This window comes from Bison bison, unplaced genomic scaffold (assembly GCF_000754665.1).
Source record: "Bison bison bison isolate TAMUID 2011002044 unplaced genomic scaffold, Bison_UMD1.0 scf7180017864309, whole genome shotgun sequence".
Taxonomy (NCBI): Eukaryota; Metazoa; Chordata; class Mammalia; order Artiodactyla; family Bovidae; genus Bison; species Bison bison.
The window spans coordinates 7,660,970-7,683,711 of NW_011494881.1; the positions used below are offsets into that span (position 1 = coordinate 7,660,970).

At 46.0% G+C, this 22,742-nt stretch overlaps 1 protein-coding gene across 2 annotated transcripts; it reads left to right on the top strand.

Moving 5' to 3' along the window:
• Positions 1-22,702, top strand: SEC24C (SEC24 family member C). 2 transcript variants are annotated; one of them, XM_010852315.1, is made up of 24 exons: positions 1-99; positions 1,832-2,031; positions 5,050-5,185; positions 11,196-11,371; positions 11,583-11,948; positions 12,268-12,404; positions 13,648-13,716; positions 15,003-15,114; positions 15,345-15,472; positions 16,603-16,741; positions 16,944-17,059; positions 17,233-17,357; positions 17,515-17,706; positions 17,893-17,986; positions 18,201-18,317; positions 18,659-18,829; positions 19,318-19,414; positions 19,508-19,653; positions 19,878-20,016; positions 20,158-20,276; positions 20,380-20,559; positions 20,807-20,998; positions 21,233-21,322; positions 21,471-22,702. In XM_010852315.1, exons 2-24 carry the CDS (start codon positions 1,860-1,862, stop codon positions 21,609-21,611), a joined length of 3,354 nt encoding a protein of 1,117 aa, XP_010850617.1. In that variant the 5' UTR covers positions 1-99; positions 1,832-1,859; the 3' UTR covers positions 21,612-22,702. The 2 variants fall into 2 exon arrangements, with proteins under 2 accessions (XP_010850617.1, XP_010850619.1); XM_010852317.1 differs by lacking the exon at positions 13,648-13,716.
• Positions 22,703-22,742: the final 40 nt, after the last annotated feature.

The window sequence follows — 22,742 nt, forward strand, 5'->3', positions numbered from 1 at the left end:
TGGAACTTCCGGGGGCGACGCGCCGGCCCCCTCGGAACCGGAAGTGGAGCCTGGGAGCCTTGACGTTAGGAACGAAGTCGAACCTGGATCTGGAGCCGGGTGAGGAGTGGCTTCGGGAGGTTGGTGGGTAGGAAAGCAGAGGAGATCCCGGGGTATCACTGGCCAGGTCGGCGTCCTGTTTGCGAAGGAAGAGAGAGGATCGGGGGCGGAGCCCGGGGAGAGACCCTTACCTCATGCATTCACAATCCAGAATCAGTCCTAGACCCTCCTTTTCTCCTGGCCCAGATTCCGGCTCCCGCTTCCTGTCCGGAGCCTGTTGAAGGGCGCAAGACGCTCGATCTTCTACTTAGAGCAACAGTCCTATTATCGTGGCCCGAGAAGCTTGTTTGGTTTCTTGGTCTTGATCCCCGGCACTCCCAGCCTCCACAGCTAGACTACTTTCAGAGTTCTAGGGAAGCTTGCCCCGCCCCCTGGGTTGCCACCCTTGACTGTCCACGCAGAGTGAAGTCGAAACTTGAGCCTGACTCCAAACTCTTGTGTGTGTTTGAGGGAACTATTTCCTCCCATCCCCACCCCCACACCGACTTCAGAAAAATAAAAGGGAGGGGGACATCCTTCAAGCTTAATGTTGTGACCTGTGCAAGGTTCAGGATTTGGAAGAATAGCTCCTGAGATGGCTTTGAATTTAAAAAGTTCTAGTGCAAGTGCAGCTCAGCTTTTCTGTAGTTAAGATGGCCCTTCCTAGCACAGGCGAGAGGCCCGTTGTTCCACTGCAGCAGCTATGAGCTCTTTTGCTTCCTGGGTTCCTTCTTCTGTAGGATAGTTGGAATGATCAGGTTGTGTAGAGTAGATGTGATCAGATAGTCCTGTTCTTGGAAGGATCCTGGAAAGATCCTCCAATTCATTCCTCTGTTGTTGGGCAAGATTGTAATAATTTTGGATGTGGCCTAGATTCATGACAAGCCTATAAGGAGAGCAGAAACAGAGTTGGAGGAGTGCCTTGAGATTTAGAATAATTACAGTCCCTCTGCTTGAAGGATAAGGTGAATGATCTTTTCCCATGAAATCCAACTTTGCTATTGATCTTTGAACTGTTTCTCTGGGTTATTGTGTGAGGTTTTTGTGCCAAACCTGCACTCAGTTCTAATCTGGTATCTTGCTAGAGTTTTCAGCTGTCCTTTACATTTAGTGATTTTAATGCTTCAGTACTAAGGTCCATACACTCTTTTGGTGGGAAGACTGAGGATGGAGTAAGCACCTGATTTACTGCAGTTTATCCTAAGAATGTCGTTTTTCTAAATGGTCACTCTAAAATTTGTCTTTTGAGGGGGAGGGGATTTAGTTGATCTGTTTTAGACATGCAGTTTGAATGATTAAAAATGACTAGCACACTGCAGGGTATTCAGTTTTGTGGAATGAATGGATGCTAGAGTGAATGAACAGAAAGTGGGAACATTGTTTCATTTACCTGTAATATCACAATAGTTCATCAGTGGCAGGACTCCTTGTATGACTAGACACTAGAAATCATACCACTAGGGAATGGAGGCTGCTGCTCCATTCCACTGGGCCTCTCTGAAGTTGAAATTTATACCCTCTTGGCAGTGACAAAGCATAGGGTTCAGAGTAACAAAATCCTTGCTTTGAGGAGGCAGTCTGTCTACTGTCTGGGGAAGAAAATTACAAAGATCCTGTAATAGTATGAGAATGATTAGGCTAATCACTGCCTGATAAGGTCAGTCCTTTTCTAGCTCTGCTTCCTACCATGAATAGTGCTTTCACTTTAGAAAGTTGATTTTGACTAATTTCTATCTTCTCTCCCATCTAATAGGTGAGACCAAATCGGGGATGCTCTCATAATGAATGTTAACCAGTCAGCTCCACCTGTGCCGCCATTTGGGCAGCCCCAGCCCGTCTACCCAGGGTATCATCAATCCAGCTATGGTGGGCAACCAGGGTCCACAGCCGCCCCCACTCCCTATGGAGCTTACAATGGCCCAGTACCAGGCTATCAGCAAACCCCTCCCCCAGGTATGTTTCCAAGCTTCCTTTGAGCTAAGGAAGGGAATTTGTAATCTTCAGGTTGGGTGGTATTGCCCTACTTAAGCTGCCTAAAGGGTTGTGGTGACTGGGATTGAGGAACATGAATCTGGCTCTTGGTCACTGAGAGTCCTGTGGGCCATCTGCCCTTTCCTGTTTTTATACAAGGTGACTGTGTCTTTAAAACATCTAGTAGGGCGCCTCATCTTCCAGGTTCAATGGCAGTTCACTTCATATGGGTGTCACCCTGTGCAGCCTCACCTGGTTGAATTGTTCACAGCTGGATGGAAGGACTGTGGTCATAGTTCCTCCAGAGCCGGTGATAATTTCTCTCATCGGACTCGTGGTTCTATTTATACGTGATTGTGGGGCATAGGGAATTGGTTCATGGACAAAATGTATGATGTTTGTATGCCTGGGTTTTGGTGCTTCTCATATCTTTTTGGTGATAACATTCCTTTTCAAGTTTCTTTGGCTTCTTAGATGTTGTCTAATATCAGGGAAATTAAAGGAGACTGTTTGTCCTTAGGGTCAGTGTTTGGCTTTTATATTACATTTTTCATGAAGAGGAGCTCATAACCTGTGGGTTATTCATAGGGGGCAAAAGAAGATGGTTGACAATAGATCTTTGGTTAGGCGAAAGGGAAAGTGTTAGTGCTCTTTGCGACCCCATGGACTATAGCCTGCAAAGCCTGTCAGGGTCCTCTGTCCATGGGATTTTCCAAGCAAGAATACTGGAGTAGGTTGCCATTTCCTTCTCCAGGGGATGTTCCCGACCCAGGGATCGAATCCAGGCCTCCCACATTGCAGGCAGACTCTTTACCATCTGAGCTACCAGAGAAGCCAGGGTTAGGGTTAGGGTCAGGGTTAGGGTTAGGGCCTTAGGGTATGCCAGATGCTTTATGCGTTTTAAGAGAGTTAATTCCATAAAGAGATATGTGAAAAAGAAGGCACTAAAGAGGCATTGGTAAAATTTGAGAAATGAATGAAGTTATTACCTTTTTAAATTTTGCCATGTGGCACGTGAGATCTTGGTACCCCAACCAGGAATCAAACCCATGCTCCCTGCAGTGGAAGCTCAGACAGTCTTAACCACTGGACCACCAGGGAAGTCCCAAAGTTATTACCACTTTTGTTATGACTTTGGGGAAAGAAAAAATTTGGAGTGATGAGATTAGGTCTCAGGGCTTTGGAAGTGCCTTGCTCTGGGTTGGGACTTTGGCAGGACAGAGTCCATGTCTGATTTGCCAAGTTGTGGCTTATCAAGATGGAGCTGGCATTGCCCCAAGAAGAAGCTCTGTTGAACTGAGAGGAAAACATATCTGGCTCTGTGATGGCTAGTGAGCAGGCTAGTGAATGGCTAGTGAATTCAGATTAATCATATTCCTGCAGGCAGGTTCTGTAGTGTCTAATCTCTACTGCTGCTGCTGCTGCTGCTAAGTCACTTCAGTCGTGTCCAACTCTGTGTGACCCTATGGACGGTAGCCCACTAGGCTCCCCCGTCCCTGGGATTCTCCAGGCAAGAACACTGGAGTGGGTTGCCATTTCCTTCTCCAATGCATGAAAGTGAAAAGTGAAAGTGAAGTCACTCAGTCGTGTCCGACCCTCAGTGACGCCATGGACTGCAGCCTACCAGGCTCCTCCGTCGATGGGATTTTCCAAGCAAGAGTACTGGAATCTCTACTGAAGGCAGAGCAAAAGAAAAACAGTAGTTTGAACAGGGGTCAGCAGCATTTCCAAAGTGATATGCCAAGTAACTAATTGCTTTCTTCCTGCATTTCATATGGAAAGGATGATTAGCAGTCATAGAAGTAGCTTTGATGGCAGCTCTGGTGAGCAGAACACGTGTAGTGCAGCTTTTGTGAAGACATAAGCGACAGCAGTAACTGGAGGCCAGGAGACCTGTCCTGGGGGCTTCCCAGGTGTGCTAGTGGTAAAGAACCTGCCTGCCAGTGCAGGAAACATAAGAGACCTGGGTTCGATCCCTGGGTCAGGAAGATCCCCTGGAGAAGGGCATGGCAACCCACTCCAGTATTGGTGCCTGGAGAATCCTCATGGACAGAGGAGCCTGACAGATTACAGTCCATAGGGTCACACAGAGTCAGAGACAACTGAATTGACTTAGCACACATGTACAACCTGTCTTGACTGAATAATTGGGCGGAAACAAAGTCTCCAACCCATGCTAACACTTCCCTGAGCCATGTACTATTGGGAGTGTCAACATTTAGAAGTGGATGAGAAGAAGATGGTTAGGATCTGTAGAATATATAAAGAAGAGGTTGGCAGAATAGTCTCTCTAAGGGGCGCCTTTCTTTCTTTTTTTTTTTTTTTAAAGAATTAAAAAATTATTTATTTACTTGGCTACATTGGTTTTTCATTGCATAATGCTGGATCTTTCATTGCAGCACATGGATTTCTCTAGTGGTGATGCAGGGGCTTAGTTGCTCTGTGGCATATGGGATCTTAGTTCCTCCACCAGGGATTGAACCTCCATCCCCTGCATTGCAAGGTAGATTCTTAACCACTGGACCACCAGGGAAGTCCCAATGGGTATCTCTTTACAGCCTAGTTCAGCATGTTACTTGGTCATCTTCTCAGCCACATTCCTCACATATGTTCTAAGTTTTTGACTTCTAGGGTGGGATCATTTCTTTAAAAGAGTTGATGTTTTGTCTAGGGTAGGTTTATTAGACTGTCCTGGATTGAGTGAGAGTGTATAGTGATCACAGGAAGGCCCTACATTTTTGTGGCTCTGGCTACAGCTTCACTAGTAGTATACCTGTTATACCTGTTTAAGAGAGTGAAAACTCTCTGGCTGGGCATCCATGTTCAGAATCTCTTGTAACTGGAGTTGCATCCTGATGGTGTCCTTTTCATTGCCAAGCTGTGATATTACACTTGTGATATTGCAGTGAAGGTTTGAGCTTATTGATCTTTGCTTTGCATTCCTTGCTCAAGGTGGAGGAGACATTTCCTAATTTCTTAGCTTCTCTTCATCACCCTCAGGTGTTTCAAGAGCCCCAGCTTCTTCAGGGGCACCTCCAGCCTCGACAGCACAGGGCCCTTGTGGCCAGACTGCATATGGCCAGTTTGGCCAAGGAGATGTGCAGAATGGACCAAGCTCCGGTGTTCAGATGCAGAGGTATGTACTTGGGTCAACCTAAAATTGGTCAGATGAGACTGGAAGGATTAGGAATGTATGAGGGCCTATTTTACTTTTCTTTTTTTTCCCTTTGTTTTTCTCTTAGATTCCTTTTCCTCTTCCCTTCATCTTATTATAGTTCGTTTTCATTTTTCCAGATTAGAGGTGCTGCTGCTGTGCCTCTGTGGGTTATTGACTCATTTAAGTACCTGTGTTCTTTGGCATATTCTTTCCACTTCTGTGAACTTGAGTTTTTTCCTTGACTAGACATATATCTTAAATAATTGTTATGGTCCTTCAGAGCCTACCCTAAGGAAGAAACAGGAAGAAGGAACCTTAGGATTATTTGTCTCTTTTGACTTCCCCTTTTCCTCTAGAACAGGCACTTAGTGGGGCTTATTGGTTAAGTTTGGGTGTGACCAGTCATGAAAGGAAAGATCCTCAAAGGAAAACTACATAAATGATGAAAACTTGGTGGTGTGTGACCCAATAAACCCCTGTCTCTGTGTGGAAGTCCTTTAAAGGAGGGTAGTCATCTCTATTGGAGTGCTATTTATTTTTTGGTAAACAAAGAATAAAGTATAACTGCGGTAGGGTGTGTAGTAGTGGAAGAGTTGCTTTCTGACATTTTTATTAGGTGTCCAGAATATACATTTTTAGCATCAAATGTAAGACCAGAGGACTGAGCCTTGGAGCTTACCAACTTATAAAAGGCATTCAGAGTAGGGGCCATCAAAACGCAATGAGAAAGACCAGTAGTGAAGTAGGTTAGCCAGGTGTCATAGCATCCTGAAATTAGGCAAGGAAAGTATTTTAGGAAGTCAAGAGAGTAATCAGGTGTGTCACTTGCTGCTGAAGGTGAGATGTAGACTAAGAATTGACTGTTGGGTTTGGCAAGGTTTGACATCATTGACAAATGTAGTTTCAGTGGAGATATGAAGGCAGCTGTCTAGTTGGAGCAGGTGAAAGAATTTCAGCTGGGAAGTGGACTAATGTAACCTAAAACCCTTTTGCTACAAACATCTAGAAAGGGGAGAGGAAATAGAAACAATTTTTTTTTTTTCAAATGCATAATCAAGCTTCAAGGAAAGTGAAATCCTCAAGTGCCAGATAACAAGTGGGAACTGAAAATCAGAGTGGTTAAGTTGATACTGTGGCTGCCTGTGCAAAGGGTGGAAATTATCTTGAGAACCTAGGGACTTAAGTTTAAGCAGGTAACTTGGGCATTTCTGAGCTGAGGTTTAGAACTGAAATCTTGTTTATGAAATCTGGACTTAGGCTACACTTCAGTAAATAGGTAAACTAGAAAAAAAAAAAAATCTGTATACTGGCAGAGGGAGTTAATAAGGAGTCTTGATTCTCCCAGGCTGGCTGAGGATAAGTTGCAGGGGAGTGGGGGGTGGGGTGTTTTTGGACTGCATGTGAACACCAGGGGTCATTTGGGGTGGCAAAAATATTCTAAAATTGGAATCTGGTGATGGTTGCACAACTCTTTAAATTTACTAAAAATCATTGAATTGTACACTTAAAAGGAGTGAATTTAATGATGTGGAAATTACAACTTAAACTTAAAAAAAAACTTTGATACTGGGCAGCAGTATCATTGGAGTACCCTCCAGAAGCAAATCAAATGCTAACAACCACTCTCCCTCAATTCAGGGATTTCTCAAAGGAAAAAAAAAGATTAGACTATGAGAGGAGAGCAGATAGTAGGCTAGTACATTGATTAAGGGACTGTAACTGTCAACATAGGATTACGTACCTACCTGAAAGTGAAAGTGAAGTCGCTCAGTCGTGTCCAACTCTTTGCGACCCTATGGACTGTAGCTTACCAGGCTTCTCGGTCTATGGGATTTTTATGTACCTACCTAAGAGAGGGCAAATAAAGGCGTTTACAGAGATTGATAGTTTACCCTGTATGGGCCCTGGCCGAGAAAAGTACCAGGGAATAGACTAGGGGAAAAAAAGGAAGAAGAACCTAGAAAGAAAGATCTTTTAAAAGAGATAGGAGGAAAAAAAAAAAAGAGAGATAGGAATAGTAATTAAAGAAGTAGAGAGAGAGACTTCCCTAGCGGTCCAGTGGTTAGGACTCCTCATTTCCACTGCAGAGGATTCGGGTTTGATCCCTGAAGTGGGAACTAAGATTCCACAAGCTGCATGGTGTAGCCAAAGGAAAAAAAAGCATAGACCAATTTTTTCCCTAATGTTTGGCTAAAAGATAAAAGCTTGAGGGGGATGCATGGTTTTAGGGCAATTTTATTTGTTTGGATTTTTTAAATCCAATCCAATTACATCTCAGTTCATTGAGATGTAATTCATATACTATGCAGTTCACCCTTTAAAGTGCACAAGTTTAACGATTTTAAGTATATTCACAGATATGTGCAACCATCACTGTCGTCCGATCTACTACATTTTCATCACCTCAGAAAGATACACAGTATCCTTTATCTGAGGAGCTATCCCTATTCAGCTTTTCCTTAACTCTGTCACTCCCCTAACTGTAAACAACCACTAATCTACTTTCTGTCCCTATAGACTTACCTATTCTGGATATTTCATTTTAATAGAATCATATATATTTTGTAACTGATTTGTTTCACTTAACATAATGTTTCCAGTGTTCGTTTATGTGTAGCATGTATCAGTACTTCATTCTTTTTATTACAGTATTTCATTGTATGATTATACCACTACATGTTCTTTATCCATTTATTTGTTGATGGACATTTGGGTTGTTTTCACTAATAGTTGGTTATTTTTTGAGATATTTGTATCTTTTTGTGCTGATGGGAATGATCAAGGAGAAAGACATTGAATGGGAAGTACTTTGGAAAGAAAAGTTCCAGAATAAAAAAAGATATTTACACATAAAGTAGATAAAAACATAAAATAGTGTCCAGAATATGTAAAGAACTCCTACTAGTCAATAAGAAAAAGTCAGTTCAGTTGAAAAAATAATAAAATCTGGAATAGTATTTTATGAAAGAAGGGATACTAATTGCCAAAGAACAAATTAAAAAGCGGTTCAACCTCATAAATGAAGAAAAAAGTAAACGTTAAAAACCACAACAGAATTATCCTATGTATTGATTAGATTGGCAAAATTAAAAAGCTAATAGTACTGAATATTGCTGAGCATATGGATTATCAGGAACTCTCCTCATCCACTGGTGGTCAGATGCAAATGAGTACAGCTACTATGGGAAAATAACTTGGAATTATCTGTTAAAATTAAAGATATCATATCCTATAAACCAGTAATTAAACTCATAGCTGTATGCCTTAGAAAAAGCTCAGGTATGTATAAGTTAAATATATGATTGAACATAGTAACATTATTATTGATAATATCCAAAACTTAGAAAACCTTCAATATCCATCTGTAGTAAAATGCTTAGGTAAATCGTGGCATATTTATTTAATGGAATAACACTTATTTAATGGAATAACATTTAGTGATGAAAGAGAATGCTAAATGCAGAAGCATAGATGAATTCATAAACATATGGTTGAACAAAAGAAGCAAAAATCAAAGTATGTATGATGTGATACTGTTTACAGAAGTTTGAAAACCTGACATAACTGAATTGTTTTAAAGACAAGGGAACAATTTTTAGAAAGTTGGGAAAGTAGTTATCTTTGGGAGAAAGGGGGCTTCCCTAGTAGCTCAGCTGGTAAAGAATCCACCTGCAATGCGGGAGACCTGGGTTGGATCCCTGCGTTGGGAAGACCCCCTGGAGAAGGGAATGGCTACCCACTCCAGTACTCTGGCCGGGAGAATTCCGTGGACTGTACAGCCTATGGGGTCGCAAAGAGTCGGGGACATGACTGAGTGACTTTCACTTTCACTTTTGGGAGAAAGGAAAGGGTTGTGAGGAGAGGCACACAGGGCCTTTGGTGTATTCCATTTCTTGACTTGCCCTTTGGTTACATGGGTGTTTGTGTTATTCAGCAGTACATGTATATTTTATGTATTTTTTTCTATTTATGTTACATTTCACAATTTTAAAGTACATTGGACTAAGAATTGGGCCTGGACCTGGGTTCTAGTTCCAGTTTAGCCTGCTGCTTTTACCCTTAGTGTTTTAGTTTTCCATCTGCTCGCTTCCCTTCATTAATTTGCTGTAAGAATTAAAGCATTTAGAGATCCTTTGTAAACTATAAAGCTATGTGCAGATAAGGTGTTGGTTTATATGATAGAATACCAGTAGGCAGTTGAGAGTATTATCCGTGTTAATAGAGTAGTACCATGGAATACAATTGTTCTGACAAGGATTTATAAGCATCTGCCATGGGCTAACAGTATGTTTGTTACTATGGAAGGCAAAAACTGCAAAACCCAGCAAAGAGCTTAGAGAGGTAAGTTTCACTAGCATAATGCCCTGAAAATACCAGTTGAATGAACAAATGAAAAGTGTGAAACTGCAGGACCAGTAGAAGCTGACCAAACATAATAAAGTTCCAGTTATTTAGTAAAGACAAACAGGAAGGATAAATCAGGATTTCAGTGTAACAGGCTACTATGGTGAAGAATTTGATTCATTCTTGAAATTCCAGAAGGAGCTTGTTATGTACAATAATCTATGCTGTAGATTTCTGCAGTAATATTATTGTAAACCACTGGTGCAGTGGCTAGTTGGTATGCAGTGATACTGCATTGATGCTGTATTTGTATTTTAATGTGGCAGCTGGTACCATGGGAGTGTCCAGCGCAGCTATTCAAGTGACGAGACTTTGCTGGATAGACTCAGCTAGCAGGCTGCCTGGCTTATATCCTCTGTGTCTAGCCCTTAACTCTGGTCAGATAGTATCATCTTTCTCCATAGTACAGAATGCCAAACTTAGCTCACCAGCTCTTCTGATCTTAAGAGTTTTCTAATACCTTTCCCAGGATTAAGTGATCCTTTGGTTTAAAAGTTAAACAATCTCCCTGGAGAAGGAAATGGCAACCCACTCCAGTATTCTTGCCTGGAGAATCCCATAGACAGAGGAGCCTGGCAGGCTACAGTCCATGGGGTCGCAAGAGTCGGACACGACTTAGTGCACTGTCTCACCCCAGAGATCCTGCCACATATACCACAAAAACCAAACATCCCCCAGTGACCTTGGCCCCACTGTTCTAATCACTCCCAGGTGGGAATTCAGGCACATGTCCACAGAGGTGACATACAACATACATACGGTTCTGTTATGTCCCATATATTACCCTTTCATGTCCCAAGGAAGACATTTTCTTTTAGAGATTTTCATTTAGTGTATCTTTAAAAAATCTTGTGTTAAACTTGCCTCCATCTTTCTCTTGGGTAAGGACAACCCAGAAATGGCCCTTGTGTGTCTGTGATGTTGCCATTCACAGCTTTCTTGATAGGCCTAGTACAATCTTGAGAACAGGGCTGCTGTATGCTGAGTGTCAGACGGTAGCTCTCAGCTTTGCCTGTCTTAGGTAGTTAAGCTGTGCATTTTTTATTGGTGCACCATGTTTGATTTGTCCCTAATACCTTTGAAGTTCTTCTGAGAAATGAAATAATGCAACATGAACTTATTAAAATACATTTTAAGCCTTTAAAAAAAAAAAGTTAAACAATCAAACTATATTTGTTCAAGCCCACATTTATTAAGCTTCTGTTGTGTTAATGCTTCTGTGCACCTTTCATTTCGACTTCTTCAGTGCTTTTGAATACAGAACCGAAGTGGCTTGTCAACAAAGGATTAAGGCAGACGAGGTGATAATCTAACTACCAGAGTAAATACTGTTTGATCTGAGGGTGCTTGGCGTGTGTTTTGGGAGTGAACCTAATGGAAAACAAGGTTTGCCCTGAATAATCACAGTGTAGATTATGAGGAATGTGATTTATTCACAAATATATAAAAATATGAAGCCATATAAGAGCCCAGATGAGAGTAAGATGCTGTAAAACAGTATTGTTTCCCATATGATGTGGGGCTCCTGTCAACTTTGAAGGGATTCCTGGCCCACTAGAAGCTTCTGCCTTCCATCTCCCCACAGGCTCCCTGGGTCTCAGCCATTTGCGTCTGCCCCATTGGCCCCTGTGGTCAGTCAGCCAGCTGTGCTTCAGCCCTATGGGCCTCCCCCGACAAGTGCACAGGTGACTGCTCAGCTGGCCGGAATGCAGATCAGTGGTGCTGTGGCCCCAGCTCCTCCCGCTTCGGGGCTGGGCTATGGTGAGTACCTATGACCACAGGAATACTGTTTCCTTTTTAGAGACATCTGTCTCTGGGGTATACCTGGATCCCTTTTATTTCTTTTATTTATTCCTCTGAGCCCCAGCAGATGGGACAAGTCATTCCTGCCCCTCGGGTGGAAAGGAAGGTGGTTTACTGAACAAGGAGGCAGAATGACTGGGGTTCTGACTCTGCTTCTTCTACTTCTCAGGCTCACCAACATCACTGGCCTCAGCCTCAGGAAGTTTCCCTAATTCTGGTCTGTATGGCTCCTATCCTCAGGGCCAAGCTCCTCCCCTTGGCCAGGGTCATCCAGGGGCCCAGCCTCCCCAGCGATCTGTCCCACCACAGGCCTCCAGCTTCACACCCCCTGCCTCAGGGGGTCCTCGGATGCCTTCGATGACTGGTCCACTCTTGCCTGGACAGAGTTTTGGGGGGCCCCCAGTGAGCCAGCCCAACCATGTGTCCTCACCTCCTCCTCAAGCTCTGCCCCCTGGTACCCAAATGACTGGGCCCCCAGGACCACCACCACCTATGCACTCCTCCCAGCAGCCAGGCTATCAGCTGCAGCAAAATGGTGAGTTTTTCCCAAGGACTACCTAGGAGCCAAAAGCTTCAGCTATTCAGGTGTTTTCGTTGTTGTTGTTATTTGCTTCTAGTATTACTTGCTAAGTGGTGAACTAGATAGACAGCTTCAGGGTATTAAGATGTGGTACTCAGATGTGGGATTTATAAGATTTTTTTTTTCTCATAGTTCAGATAACATAGGCTTTCTCTGAAAGGTTATTACTGTACCTCTCAATTCTATGTTTATAATACTTTAGTCATTTCCGTGAGGCCTTAAGAAGAGATAGGGAAGGAATATTTTGTTCATCAACCTTGCCCTTGTCTCCCAGGTTCCTTTGGACCAGCCCGGGGCCCTCAGTCCAATTATGGAAGTCCCTACCCAGGAGCAGCCACTTTTGGCAGTCAGCCTGGGCCTCCTCAGCCATTGCCTCCTAAGCGCCTGGACCCTGATGCCATCCCGAGCCCTGTAAGTAGATACTTATATGGTCCTGGGGAAGGAGCTTGTGGCTACCAGATAAGTGAGTCAACCTAGATGAGATGTTTGCCTAGCCTTTCCTGATTATTTTTCCCTTTTGTTTGTCATGTTGCAGGTGTAGAGCCTACATGTAATTTTTGACTCTCTAAATAGAACTTGACGTCCCAGAAATATTTTAGGGGTATTCTTACTTCATAGCTGGGCAGGAAAGGAAGGGAGGCCAGGAGTGATCAGTAGTGTCACAGAGCTCTGGGTTGAGTGCAGTGTTCTGTCACCACTGGACAGAGCCTGGTAGCCTCTGCTCTTCTGTGGAGTACTGGCCGTGTCCACGTGTTGTCCTCTAAGATCTAGTAGGATAGGATAGCAGTCTTCTTAATGGTTAGAGCTGGTGGGGAATCTCTGGTGTTACTGGTGAGAAAAGGAAAGCCTCTCTGGACTCTTTCTGCCTCTACCTGGATAGTGTTTTAGGAGAAAGCCTTCGATACTTTTGTTTGCTAGTCTTCCGCTGTGTGGATGGAGAAAAGTGATCTACAGTTTTAAGGGCAATGTGGGGAAGTTCCTTCTCCCAGGAAGAGGGTGAATCTTACCCTTAGAGCCATCAGAATGCTCAGACCTTCCTCATCACACTCAAGAGTAGAGGCTGACACTGTATTCCCAAGTGGAGGCCACTTTATAGTTCTGTCTGCAACATTTGCTATGTCAGTTGCCTCACCATGCTTAGCCATTGTCATATTCCATCCTGTTCTCTTCCCTCTTCCTTTGGGGAACCATCATGGTGAGGGACCCAGCTGGCTAAGGGGGACCCTAGAGGATGAAGCAGTGCCTCTTTCCTTTTTCCTCCTCTAGTGAGAAGGAGAGTCTGGTTGGATGTGAGGGGAGGCTTCTTTCAGTGTAAGAGTAGTTGTTACATGGGAGGCTTGGCCTTTTGGAGGGAACATCCCTCTTCTTCCTTCTTAAAATTTCTCCTATTCAGCCCCTCCATATAACCCCTCTTGCCTCCTGTTGGCCCCCTTCCTTATCTTTCTACATCATAGTCTAAGCCATTAAAGGCTCTTTTTTGGCCCAGAAAAATTTGGAGTTTCTGATCGAGAGGGGGCCTGATTTCAGCAGTAGGAGCTGGGCTCCAGCTGTTCATGTCTAACTCATCAGGGCTGAGAGAAGTAACATCTGCTTCTTGTTCTTTTGTCTCCCTCCCTGTATTCCCCTGCTGCCTTTATTATTAAAACACTAAAAGCAACTCAATGAGCTGCCTCCTCAGCAGAAAACCAGGCACAGAATAGACCCTGATGCCATTCCTAGTCCAGTAAGTGCAGGGGGTGGGTGTGTGTGTGTGATCCCTGTGTTAAATCACCCGTGCATGCCTATGACCTTGTCTTCACCTCATCCACCATGTCCATCCCTCTCCATCCTCTTCCCTCAGTCCTTCTAGACCCTTGCTTTTACAAGCTAGAAAGATATGCATGCCTCAAGTCACCATATAATGAAGTAGCAAGCTGTTAGCAGTGCCTTTAAGTATGGGATGGTAGAAGGTCAGGCTCGAAGGGCGGGATCAAGTAGCTTGTTAAGCTTTGGTTTTAACCCTGCTGGCTCCTCCAGGAGCCTGCCTGTGACATGTGATGGAACAGGACAAAACAGTAGATCCTTCCCTTTTGGGTTTGGTTTGTCTACAGCTTGTTGCGGAGAAACATGGGTAGGTGGCTACTAATGTACAAGTCTGGGAAACTGGCATTTCTTACAGGGAAAGGGACTGCTGGTTTGGGAAAGTGTGGGTCACTTTCTCATCTGGAGAGTCTGTTTGACTCTGATATATTTCTAAGCTTCAGCTCTTTATTCTATGGGACACAGAGTCTTATTCTCCCTTTACTTTTTCTGGTTTTACCAAACCCATCTTGAAGTAACTGACAAAGGTTATCAGTCTGCACGAAGATCTGATCACCGGCTTTGCAATATCTCTTTTTTTTCCTTCGCTGGGTCTGTCCAAATGTGGGGGACTGAGGATTGGGCTATACGATCCTCTTCTCCCATATTTACACACTGATGCTTACCTGAAAATAAGGCAGCATCTGCTTCCTCACCTTACCTGATCATTTCTGGCTGTGTAATCCTCTCCTCACCCTGTCCCTCTACTCTCATTGACTGTAGAGTCATTCCAGGTAGATTTCATTTTTACATGGTTACTGTTGTCTGTTTTCCTGCTCTTGGGGAGAGAAGGGGAGGGGAAGCCTCGATGGGGGAGGGAAGTGGAATCTGACCATGTCTGAAGGCTTGTGATTAGAGCTGGAGCTTTCCTGGAGTAGGTATTGGAACAGGGTGATCACTGTTTATTGGGGTCAGGGCGATTCATAAAGAAGCCCTTTCTCAGTGTTGCCCATGCAGCAGGTTGCTGCTGACTATAGAGTGGAAGATTGGCATTACAGCATTTTATATGATCTCCAAAAGGAGAGCAGGCCTGGTGCATGAGGTGTGTTCCTTGGCAAATTCTTAGTTTCTGTGCTGCGGCTCCAGCCTTTCTTTCTTCTGCCTCGGGGACGTGGTACTCCCTTCTCCCTTTTCATCTGTCACTTCATTCATTTCACTTCTTCCCTACAGATTCAGGTTATTGAAGATGACAGGAACAACCGGGGTTCAGAGCCATTTGTTACTGGAGTACGGGGCCAGGTGCCACCCTTAGTCACCACCAACTTCCTGGTGAAAGACCAAGGTGAGAAGGGCAATCACTCCTCCCTGCGGGACTTTTTCTCCAGCATTATCAGCTTATGGATGGGGCTTTTGTCAGTCTTTGGTCAGAGACCAGTCCCTCATTGGTCTCTAGGGGGAAAGAGCCACCATCACCTCTAGCATCTGTTGGGGTGATGGGGTGGGTCAACAACGGCGAGCTGGTGTCTGGAGTGACTCTGTGATCTGACTCAGCTTTTCCATCTTCTCCTTCAGGAAATGCAAGTCCCCGGTACATTCGATGCACATCGTATAACATCCCTTGCACCTCTGACATGGCTAAGCAGGCTCAGGTGCCCCTGGCAGCTGTCATCAAGCCACTGGCAAGGCTGCCCCCAGAGGAGGTGAGTCAGGGACAGACTGGAGTATAATAAGAGGGAGGAAGTGAGGGGGAGCGAGGATAAGACTTCTTCCTAGATGTGATTCTGGCAGTCACAGTAGATGAAGGCTTAGTTGGTCGGGAGGGGAGCGTATCGTCAATAGCTTTCTATCCCAGGGCCCATGCCTGAAGAGGGTGATAGGGAGGAAAGCAAAAGCCCAAGAAATTGCTGGATGGAGCAGAGTTCACACGTGAAACACGCTTTTAAAAGAGTCAAGGACAACTTGTAGGGGAGAAGACAGCTGGAGGCAGGAGCCTGCCGTAGCATGGTCATCACCCGGTGATGAGAGGCATGTCACTCTGGTTTTTCTTATCCTCTGTCCTGTCATCCCAGGTAGGTTAGAAATATTAGGACAGCATATTAAGAAACAGAATCCAGGGGTCCTTCTTTTACCTGGTTTGGGCTATAATCTGTCACCCAGTACCTGGAATCAGGATGAAAAGAGACAGTGTTTGCAGCTGCTACACCATGCCATGGTGTAGATACCTTTGTGTTCATGCCTTAATGAACTTGGGGGGGATTTCTCTGTAACTGGACATTCAGGGCTCACCTTACATCCTGCTTCTTTGTCTTGTTCTGTCTTTTTCTCTTTCCTGGGTCTCAGTGAGGATGGCTGGACACTTGCCTGCTGGTCTCTTATCTGTAGGGTACCATCTGCCTGGGGTGTCAGTAGGTATCACAGAAATCCAGGGATTGGGGAGGACAAGTGTCACAGATACTTGGGTGGGAAAGGAAGCAGGGGTCAAGATCCTAGGGCAGGAACGAAGGGGATTGAAGATTGGGCCAGAAATGAGAATCCTGGGTAATCTTCGACTTTTTCCTCATGCACCCATGTCAGCCCCTGGATTGTTTGGGCCAGGTCCACTGTTGCTCTTCTCTTTGAAGAAGTGAAATTCTAGAGATGAGGAGTAAGGAGAGGGACTCTAGTCCTTAGACCTTTAGGGACATTTGTCCTCATACCCCTTCTCTCTGCTCCCTCCGCAGGCAGACTGTCTGAGCCATGTCCTTCTCCCTCCAGGTTGTTCCTCCTCATCTGTTCCCACATATCACTCTAGCTTCCTTCTGTGTCTGAGCCCCTCCCCTTTGCTCCTTAGGCTTCACCGTATGTTGTCGACCATGGGGAATCTGGCCCTTTGCGCTGCAATCGTTGCAAAGCATACATGTGCCCCTTTATGCAGTTCGTTGAGGGAGGGAGACGCTTCCAGTGCTGCTTCTGCAGCTGTATCAACGATGGTACGTTCACAGAGCCTGGGGCTGGGGGATCTGGACTGCATCTTCATTATTCTCTCTCTAGTTAGATAGATGAGGCTCTGTTGTTTAGGCGATGGGGACGTGAAGTGCCTCTGGGGCTGTGGGGCATTACAGTGAGCTCAGCCAGGACCAGATGAGGACCGAAAGCGGACCCATGAGTAACACTCTGCCCTACTCCCCACAGTTCCTCCCCAGTATTTTCAACACCTGGATCATACCGGCAAGCGTGTGGATGCTTATGACCGTCCTGAGCTGTCCCTGGGCTCTTATGAATTCTTGGCCACTGTAGATTACTGCAAGGTGAGGGAGGGTAGTGTGGGGAGGAGCCGTGGGTGAAGGACAATGAGGCAGCTGAGACTTGCTGTGGTCATTTCCCTCACCCTGTCACTGTGCCCTTGGATGATGACTTATCTCTAGTCAGCTGACCTGCTCACCGATACCCCTCTCCCCTCCAACATTTCCTTCTTTTGCAGAACAATAAGTTCCCCATCCCTCCTGCTTTCATCTTTATGATTGATGTCTCCTACAATGCCGTCAGGAGTGGTCTTGTCAGGCTCCTCTGTGAGGAGCTCAAGTCACTGTTAGACTTTTTGCCTAGGTGAGAGTGAGGAGCCAAGGTACTCCTATGGATGATGATGGCTGGGGAGGGGGCGCAAGGGTGGGTGGTTGGGATAACTCAGCACGTGAATCCGGATGTCATGAAGTTGGCTGGTAGAGAAGGTGGCAAGTCTGGGTAACAACGTCCCTTTCTGCAGGGAGGGTGGGGCAGAAGAGTCAGCAATCCGCGTTGGCTTTGTCACCTATAATAAGGTGCTCCACTTCTACAATGTGAAGAGCTCATTGGCCCAGCCACAGATGATGGTTGTATCTGATGTGGGTGACATGTTTGTGCCACTGCTGGATGGCTTCCTGGTCAATGTCAGCGAGTCTCGGGCAGTCATCACCAGGTAAGAGTCAGATTGTGGGGGTAAAGTGAGGTGGAGGGCAGGGTACAACCACAGAAAGCCAGTGATGGACACAGGCTATGCCTCAGGAGTTCTCGGAGTCTGAGGGCCAGATGACTTTTTGGGGGAATTGAGGGATCTGAAATTTGGATAGCAGTTTTGATTGCCTCCCATCACCTATCTCTTCAGCTTATTGGATCAGATTCCAGAAATGTTTGCAGACACAAGGGAGACGGAGACAGTATTTGCCCCGGTGGTTCAGGCTGGGATGGAGGCTCTGAAGGTAAGGCGAGAGTCCTGGGCAGCCGCCTGTGTGACGCTTTCTTCTGAGCATCTTACCTCTGGGATACAACCCCTGTTGCTTTAGTGATTGGTGACTGTCCAATGAGTCAACTTGTCTGACACAGTTGGCACTGAATAAATGACGAGGGACGGGATGAATGAATAATGGATGAATAAAGGAAAGAATGGACCAGTAGATCTCTCTCCTCTTCCAGGCTGCTGAGTGTGCAGGGAAGCTCTTTCTATTCCACACCTCCCTGCCCATTGCAGAGGCCCCAGGGAAACTGAAGAACAGAGACGACAGGAAGTTGATCAACACAGACAAGGAGAAGGTGTGGGACTGGGAGCTGGGGGGAGGACTTCCGATCACAGAGGAACGTGCTGTCTCTTTACAGTGTAATACTCTTCACTTTCTCGAGGGGGTACTGGGATTAGACCCTCTGTCCTTTCATATCTGTGGCTGCCAGCCTTCTCCACCGCTCCCACACCTCTCTACCTCATCTCATCCCAAAGCCCTTGGTAGACTTTTTAAAGAGAATATTCTACTACTATTGCAAACTGTAAGGTAGCTCTGAAGTCTTACGTGTCCTTGAATAATAGCCCATATTACATACATAGTACTCAAACAGGGTGGAACTCAGGTCTCTGAACATCTTCTTCTGTTCCTCCCTAGACTCTGTTCCAGCCTCAGTCAGGTGCCTATCAGACCCTGGCCAAAGAGTGTGTGGCCCAAGGCTGCTGCGTAGACCTCTTCCTCTTCCCTAACCAGTATGTGGACGTGGCCACCCTCTCTGTTGTACCCCAGCTCACTGGTGGCTCTGTCTATAAATACGCTTGCTTTCAGGTACGGCATGGGACTCTGGGTGGCAGGTGGAGGCAGGACTGGGATGCCTGCCTACAAGTGGAGTGGCTCCTTAGCTGCTGACTCATTGATAGGAGTATCATTGAGAAGACCACACAATATAAAGAGTGTAGCGAACAGGAGCACGGGGCTTGAAATTAGCACCGGGTTGATAGTCTGGCTCTACCACTTAGAGGCTATATGACCTAGGATAAATTACTTACTTTCTCCTTTGTTTCTTCATCTATAAAATGGGGTTTTTCAGTAGTTTTTAAGTAGGGTTTGTCATCAGGATTAAGTGAGCACATGTAAAGCACTTAATGTAGTACTGGGCATGTAATAAGTGCTTAAAAGCTTAAATAATAACATCGTTATTATTACCTTTACCTTATTGTCATTAGTATTCTGCAGGCTTGTAGAGTGGAGAGGGTACAGGGATTGTTGGTGGATTGTATGTAGTAGATGATGTGACTCTGGGCCTGGGGATGCAGGTGGAGAACGACCAGGAACGGTTCCTGAGTGACTTGCGTCGGGATGTCCAGAAGGTCGTTGGCTTTGATGCTGTGATGCGGGTCCGGACAAGCACTGGTCAGTTCTGGTTGGAGATGAGCAGCTGAGCGGGGGCCCTCAGTCTGGGCACCTGTCATACTACTAACCGTGTCCCTATCCGTGTGGCCTCAGGTATCCGTGCTGTAGATTTCTTTGGGGCTTTCTACATGAGCAACACCACAGATGTGGAGCTGGCTGGGTTGGATGGGGACAAGACGGTGACTGTGGAGTTCAAGCATGATGATCGGCTCAACGAAGAGAATGGAGCCCTCCTGCAGGTGCTGGACCGGAGGCAGGGATTGGGGAAGAAGTGTCAGCGGTCACTTCACTGGATTAAGTAGGCCATAGGGAAGGGGGTGAGAGGTGCGCAGAGAGAACTAGAAGAGGCTGGAGAAGGGATAGCTCCCATCTTTCTTCTAGCTTCATAAAATAGCAAAGAGGAGGTGTTGCAAGGGTCTTGGTGAGGGAGGGGTGTGAATTGCCCCTCTTACTCTCCCCCCAGTGTGCCCTGCTCTACACCAGCTGTGCAGGGCAGCGACGGCTCCGCATCCACAACCTGGCTCTCAACTGCTGCACTCAGCTGGCTGATCTGTACCGAAACTGTGAGACTGACACGCTCATCAACTACATGGCCAAGTTTGGTGAGGGCAGAGGCCAGGCAGAGGGGAATCGGGGCTAAGAGGATGGACAGCAATCCAGCATTCCTGGGTGGGTGTGATGGTGGGAAGGCACCTGTGATGGAGTGGCTGACCAGTGACCATGCTGTCTCCTTTCCCATCCAGCATACCGGGGGGTCCTAAGCAGCCCTGTGAAGACTGTTCGTGACACTCTCATCACTCAGTGTGCCCAGATCTTGGCCTGTTACAGAAAGAACTGTGCCAGCCCCTCCTCTGCGGGACAGGTTGGGCAAGCTTGTTGGTGGAGAAGGTGTTGGGATACACCTTTGCATTGGGAGGGATTTCTCATGATCATGATCACTGACTTTGTTTTGATAACTCCCTTAGTTGATCCTTCCTGAGTGCATGAAGCTCCTCCCTGTTTATCTGAACTGTGTATTGAAGAGTGAGGTCCTGCAGCCTGGAGCTGAAGTCACTACTGATGACCGTGCCTACGTCCGGCAGCTGGTTACCTCCATGGACGTGGCTGAGACCAATGTCTTCTTCTATCCTCGGCTCCTACCGTTGGTGCGACTGAATGCTGGCGTGTGAGACACTGTACTGAGAAAGGGGCATCATAGGAGGAGGAAGGGAAGGATTAATATTGTCTGTATCTGACACTAATACATTTTTATCTATATTATCTGATGTAATATTTTCATACTGAGAGTTACTCAGGTGCTTAGTTTTCAGAAATTTTGTGTGTATGGGGGTGCAGGTGGGCAAAAAAGTCTTACAGTCATTGGTAACCTTTTGCCCTCTTCCTTTTGTCCAGACAAAGTCTCCCATTGAGAATACCACTGAACCACCAGCAGTCCGAGCATCTGAAGAGCGTCTAAGCAATGGGGATATATATTTGCTGGAGAACGGGCTCAACCTCTTCCTCTGGGTGGGAGCGAGTGTCCAGCAGGGTGTTGTCCAGAGCCTCTTCGGCGTCTCATCCTTCAGTCAGATCACCAGTGGCCTGGTGAGGGCAGGGCGTCAAGGAGAATGTGGGTGTGGAAGTAGGCTTCGTGATGAGAGCAGAAGCCAGTAAAGTTAGTGCGCTCATTCTCTTAGCAGCAGGGGACACCGAGAGGGAGGGTGCTGTCATTCTTCACAGGCTTCCATATTTCAGATAATGCGTAAATCTGTGCTGCCCCATCTTGTCTTCTGGATTCAGCGTACCTTACCATAAGGATAAATGAATTTTGTGTTTCAGAGTGTTCTGCCAGTTCTGGATAATCTGCTGTCTAAGAAGGTGCGAGGCCTCATTGATAGTTTGAGGGCACAGAGATCGCGGTACATGAAGGTAACAGTGATCCAAACCTGCATTTCCTACCTTGTCAAGTCCTCACTCTGAAGGCGGGGTGGGAGAGTGAGCGACTAGATAATGGGATTTCAGGGCGTGTGGTTAATTCTCTTCAGCCTTGCCTCATGACCCTGTATTCTGACTATAGCTTATTGTGGTGAAACAAGAGGACAAGCTGGAGATGCTGTTCAAACACTTCCTGGTGGAAGACAAGAGCCTGAGCGGGGGAGCATCCTATGTGGACTTTCTCTGTCACATGCACAAGGAGATTCGACAGCTTCTGAGCTAGAGCACATGGGTAACAGCACAGGGTCCAGGCCAGCTTCCACAAAGTACCCAGGACAGCAGAGAAACTGGGACAGTTCCATATCTTATATGTCATGTAAGCTGACCTCAGTCTCTTTGGGGGGAGGGGGAAGTATAAGGAGACACCTTCTTTCTGGGCTCAAGTATCCTACCACTCTGTCGTGTCCTGCTGTTGGAAGGTGCCCCTATCCCCTCACTTTATCCTCCTTTTCCTGCTAATCCTGTCGTAATGAATGTAGTTTCTCAGTTCACTGTATATGATTTGGTGTTGGGGGACTTGAAGCCACCCAGACCCTGGCAATATTATGTGTCCCTTTGGACCAGCCTCCAAGAAGAGAAGGGCAGGTGGGAAGGCACAGAGATCCCAGGGGGTTACTACGGGGGGAGGGGCTGCTAATTCAGCTCATTGTCATCAATGACTTCCTATATTAGGGAAAACATACATACAGGTGCACAAGAGCTGGGCTGTAGGCTGTAGATGGTAGAAAAGTGGTCAGTCTTCTTGGGCCTGGAAGTCAACAGCCAACTCAAAGTGACTGAGGGTGGTTGATTAGCTTTCTTGCTCTGCTTCCACTGCTCTTTCTCCTGCAATGACTGATGATCCCTTGGTGGACAGAGACACATTATCAGAAATGAAGGAGCCTGGGAATAGTTGCAAAGAATATTGAGACCTAGGAGAGGTATTAGCCTCCTTTCCAGCCAGAGCGGCCCCAACACTGGATGGTTCTGTAGGGAGCCTGGTCATCAACTTGCAATACCTCACAGAGCCAGCCTATATACCACTCTGAGCTTCCGCTGGAAACACTGCTCTCCAAGCTGTTGGGGAGAGAGGCAGAAGTGGCTAGTCTCTCCTGCTAGGACACCACTCAGGCTTTGGAACTGACAGAGTGGCTGACAGTTATCTTCCAACCCGAGCTGGCTGGGGCAGGACAAGGGCTAGGCTTGATGGTGGCCAGGCTTGCCTGCTCCCAGCCTGGGATGCCCCTGCTCTGGACCTCTCATTTCTCTTCATTGGTTTATTTTTCAATGTATCTTTAATTTGTAAAGAAATAAAAATAAATTAAGATGTATCCAGTAGCGTCATTTTTCTCTGCCACGTATCACTTTCCCTCTA

Coding starts and splice junctions, on each gene's coding strand:
- SEC24C (XM_010852315.1), top strand. CDS start 1,860: ATGAATGTTAACCAGTCAGCTCCACCTGTGCCGCCATTTGGGCAGCCC. Junction 17,707..17,892: donor TCTCGGGCAGTCATCACCAG/GTAAGAGTCAGA, acceptor CTATCTCTTCAG/CTTATTGGATCAGATTCCAG. Junction 18,318..18,658: donor TCAACACAGACAAGGAGAAG/GTGTGGGACTGG, acceptor GTTCCTCCCTAG/ACTCTGTTCCAGCCTCAGTC.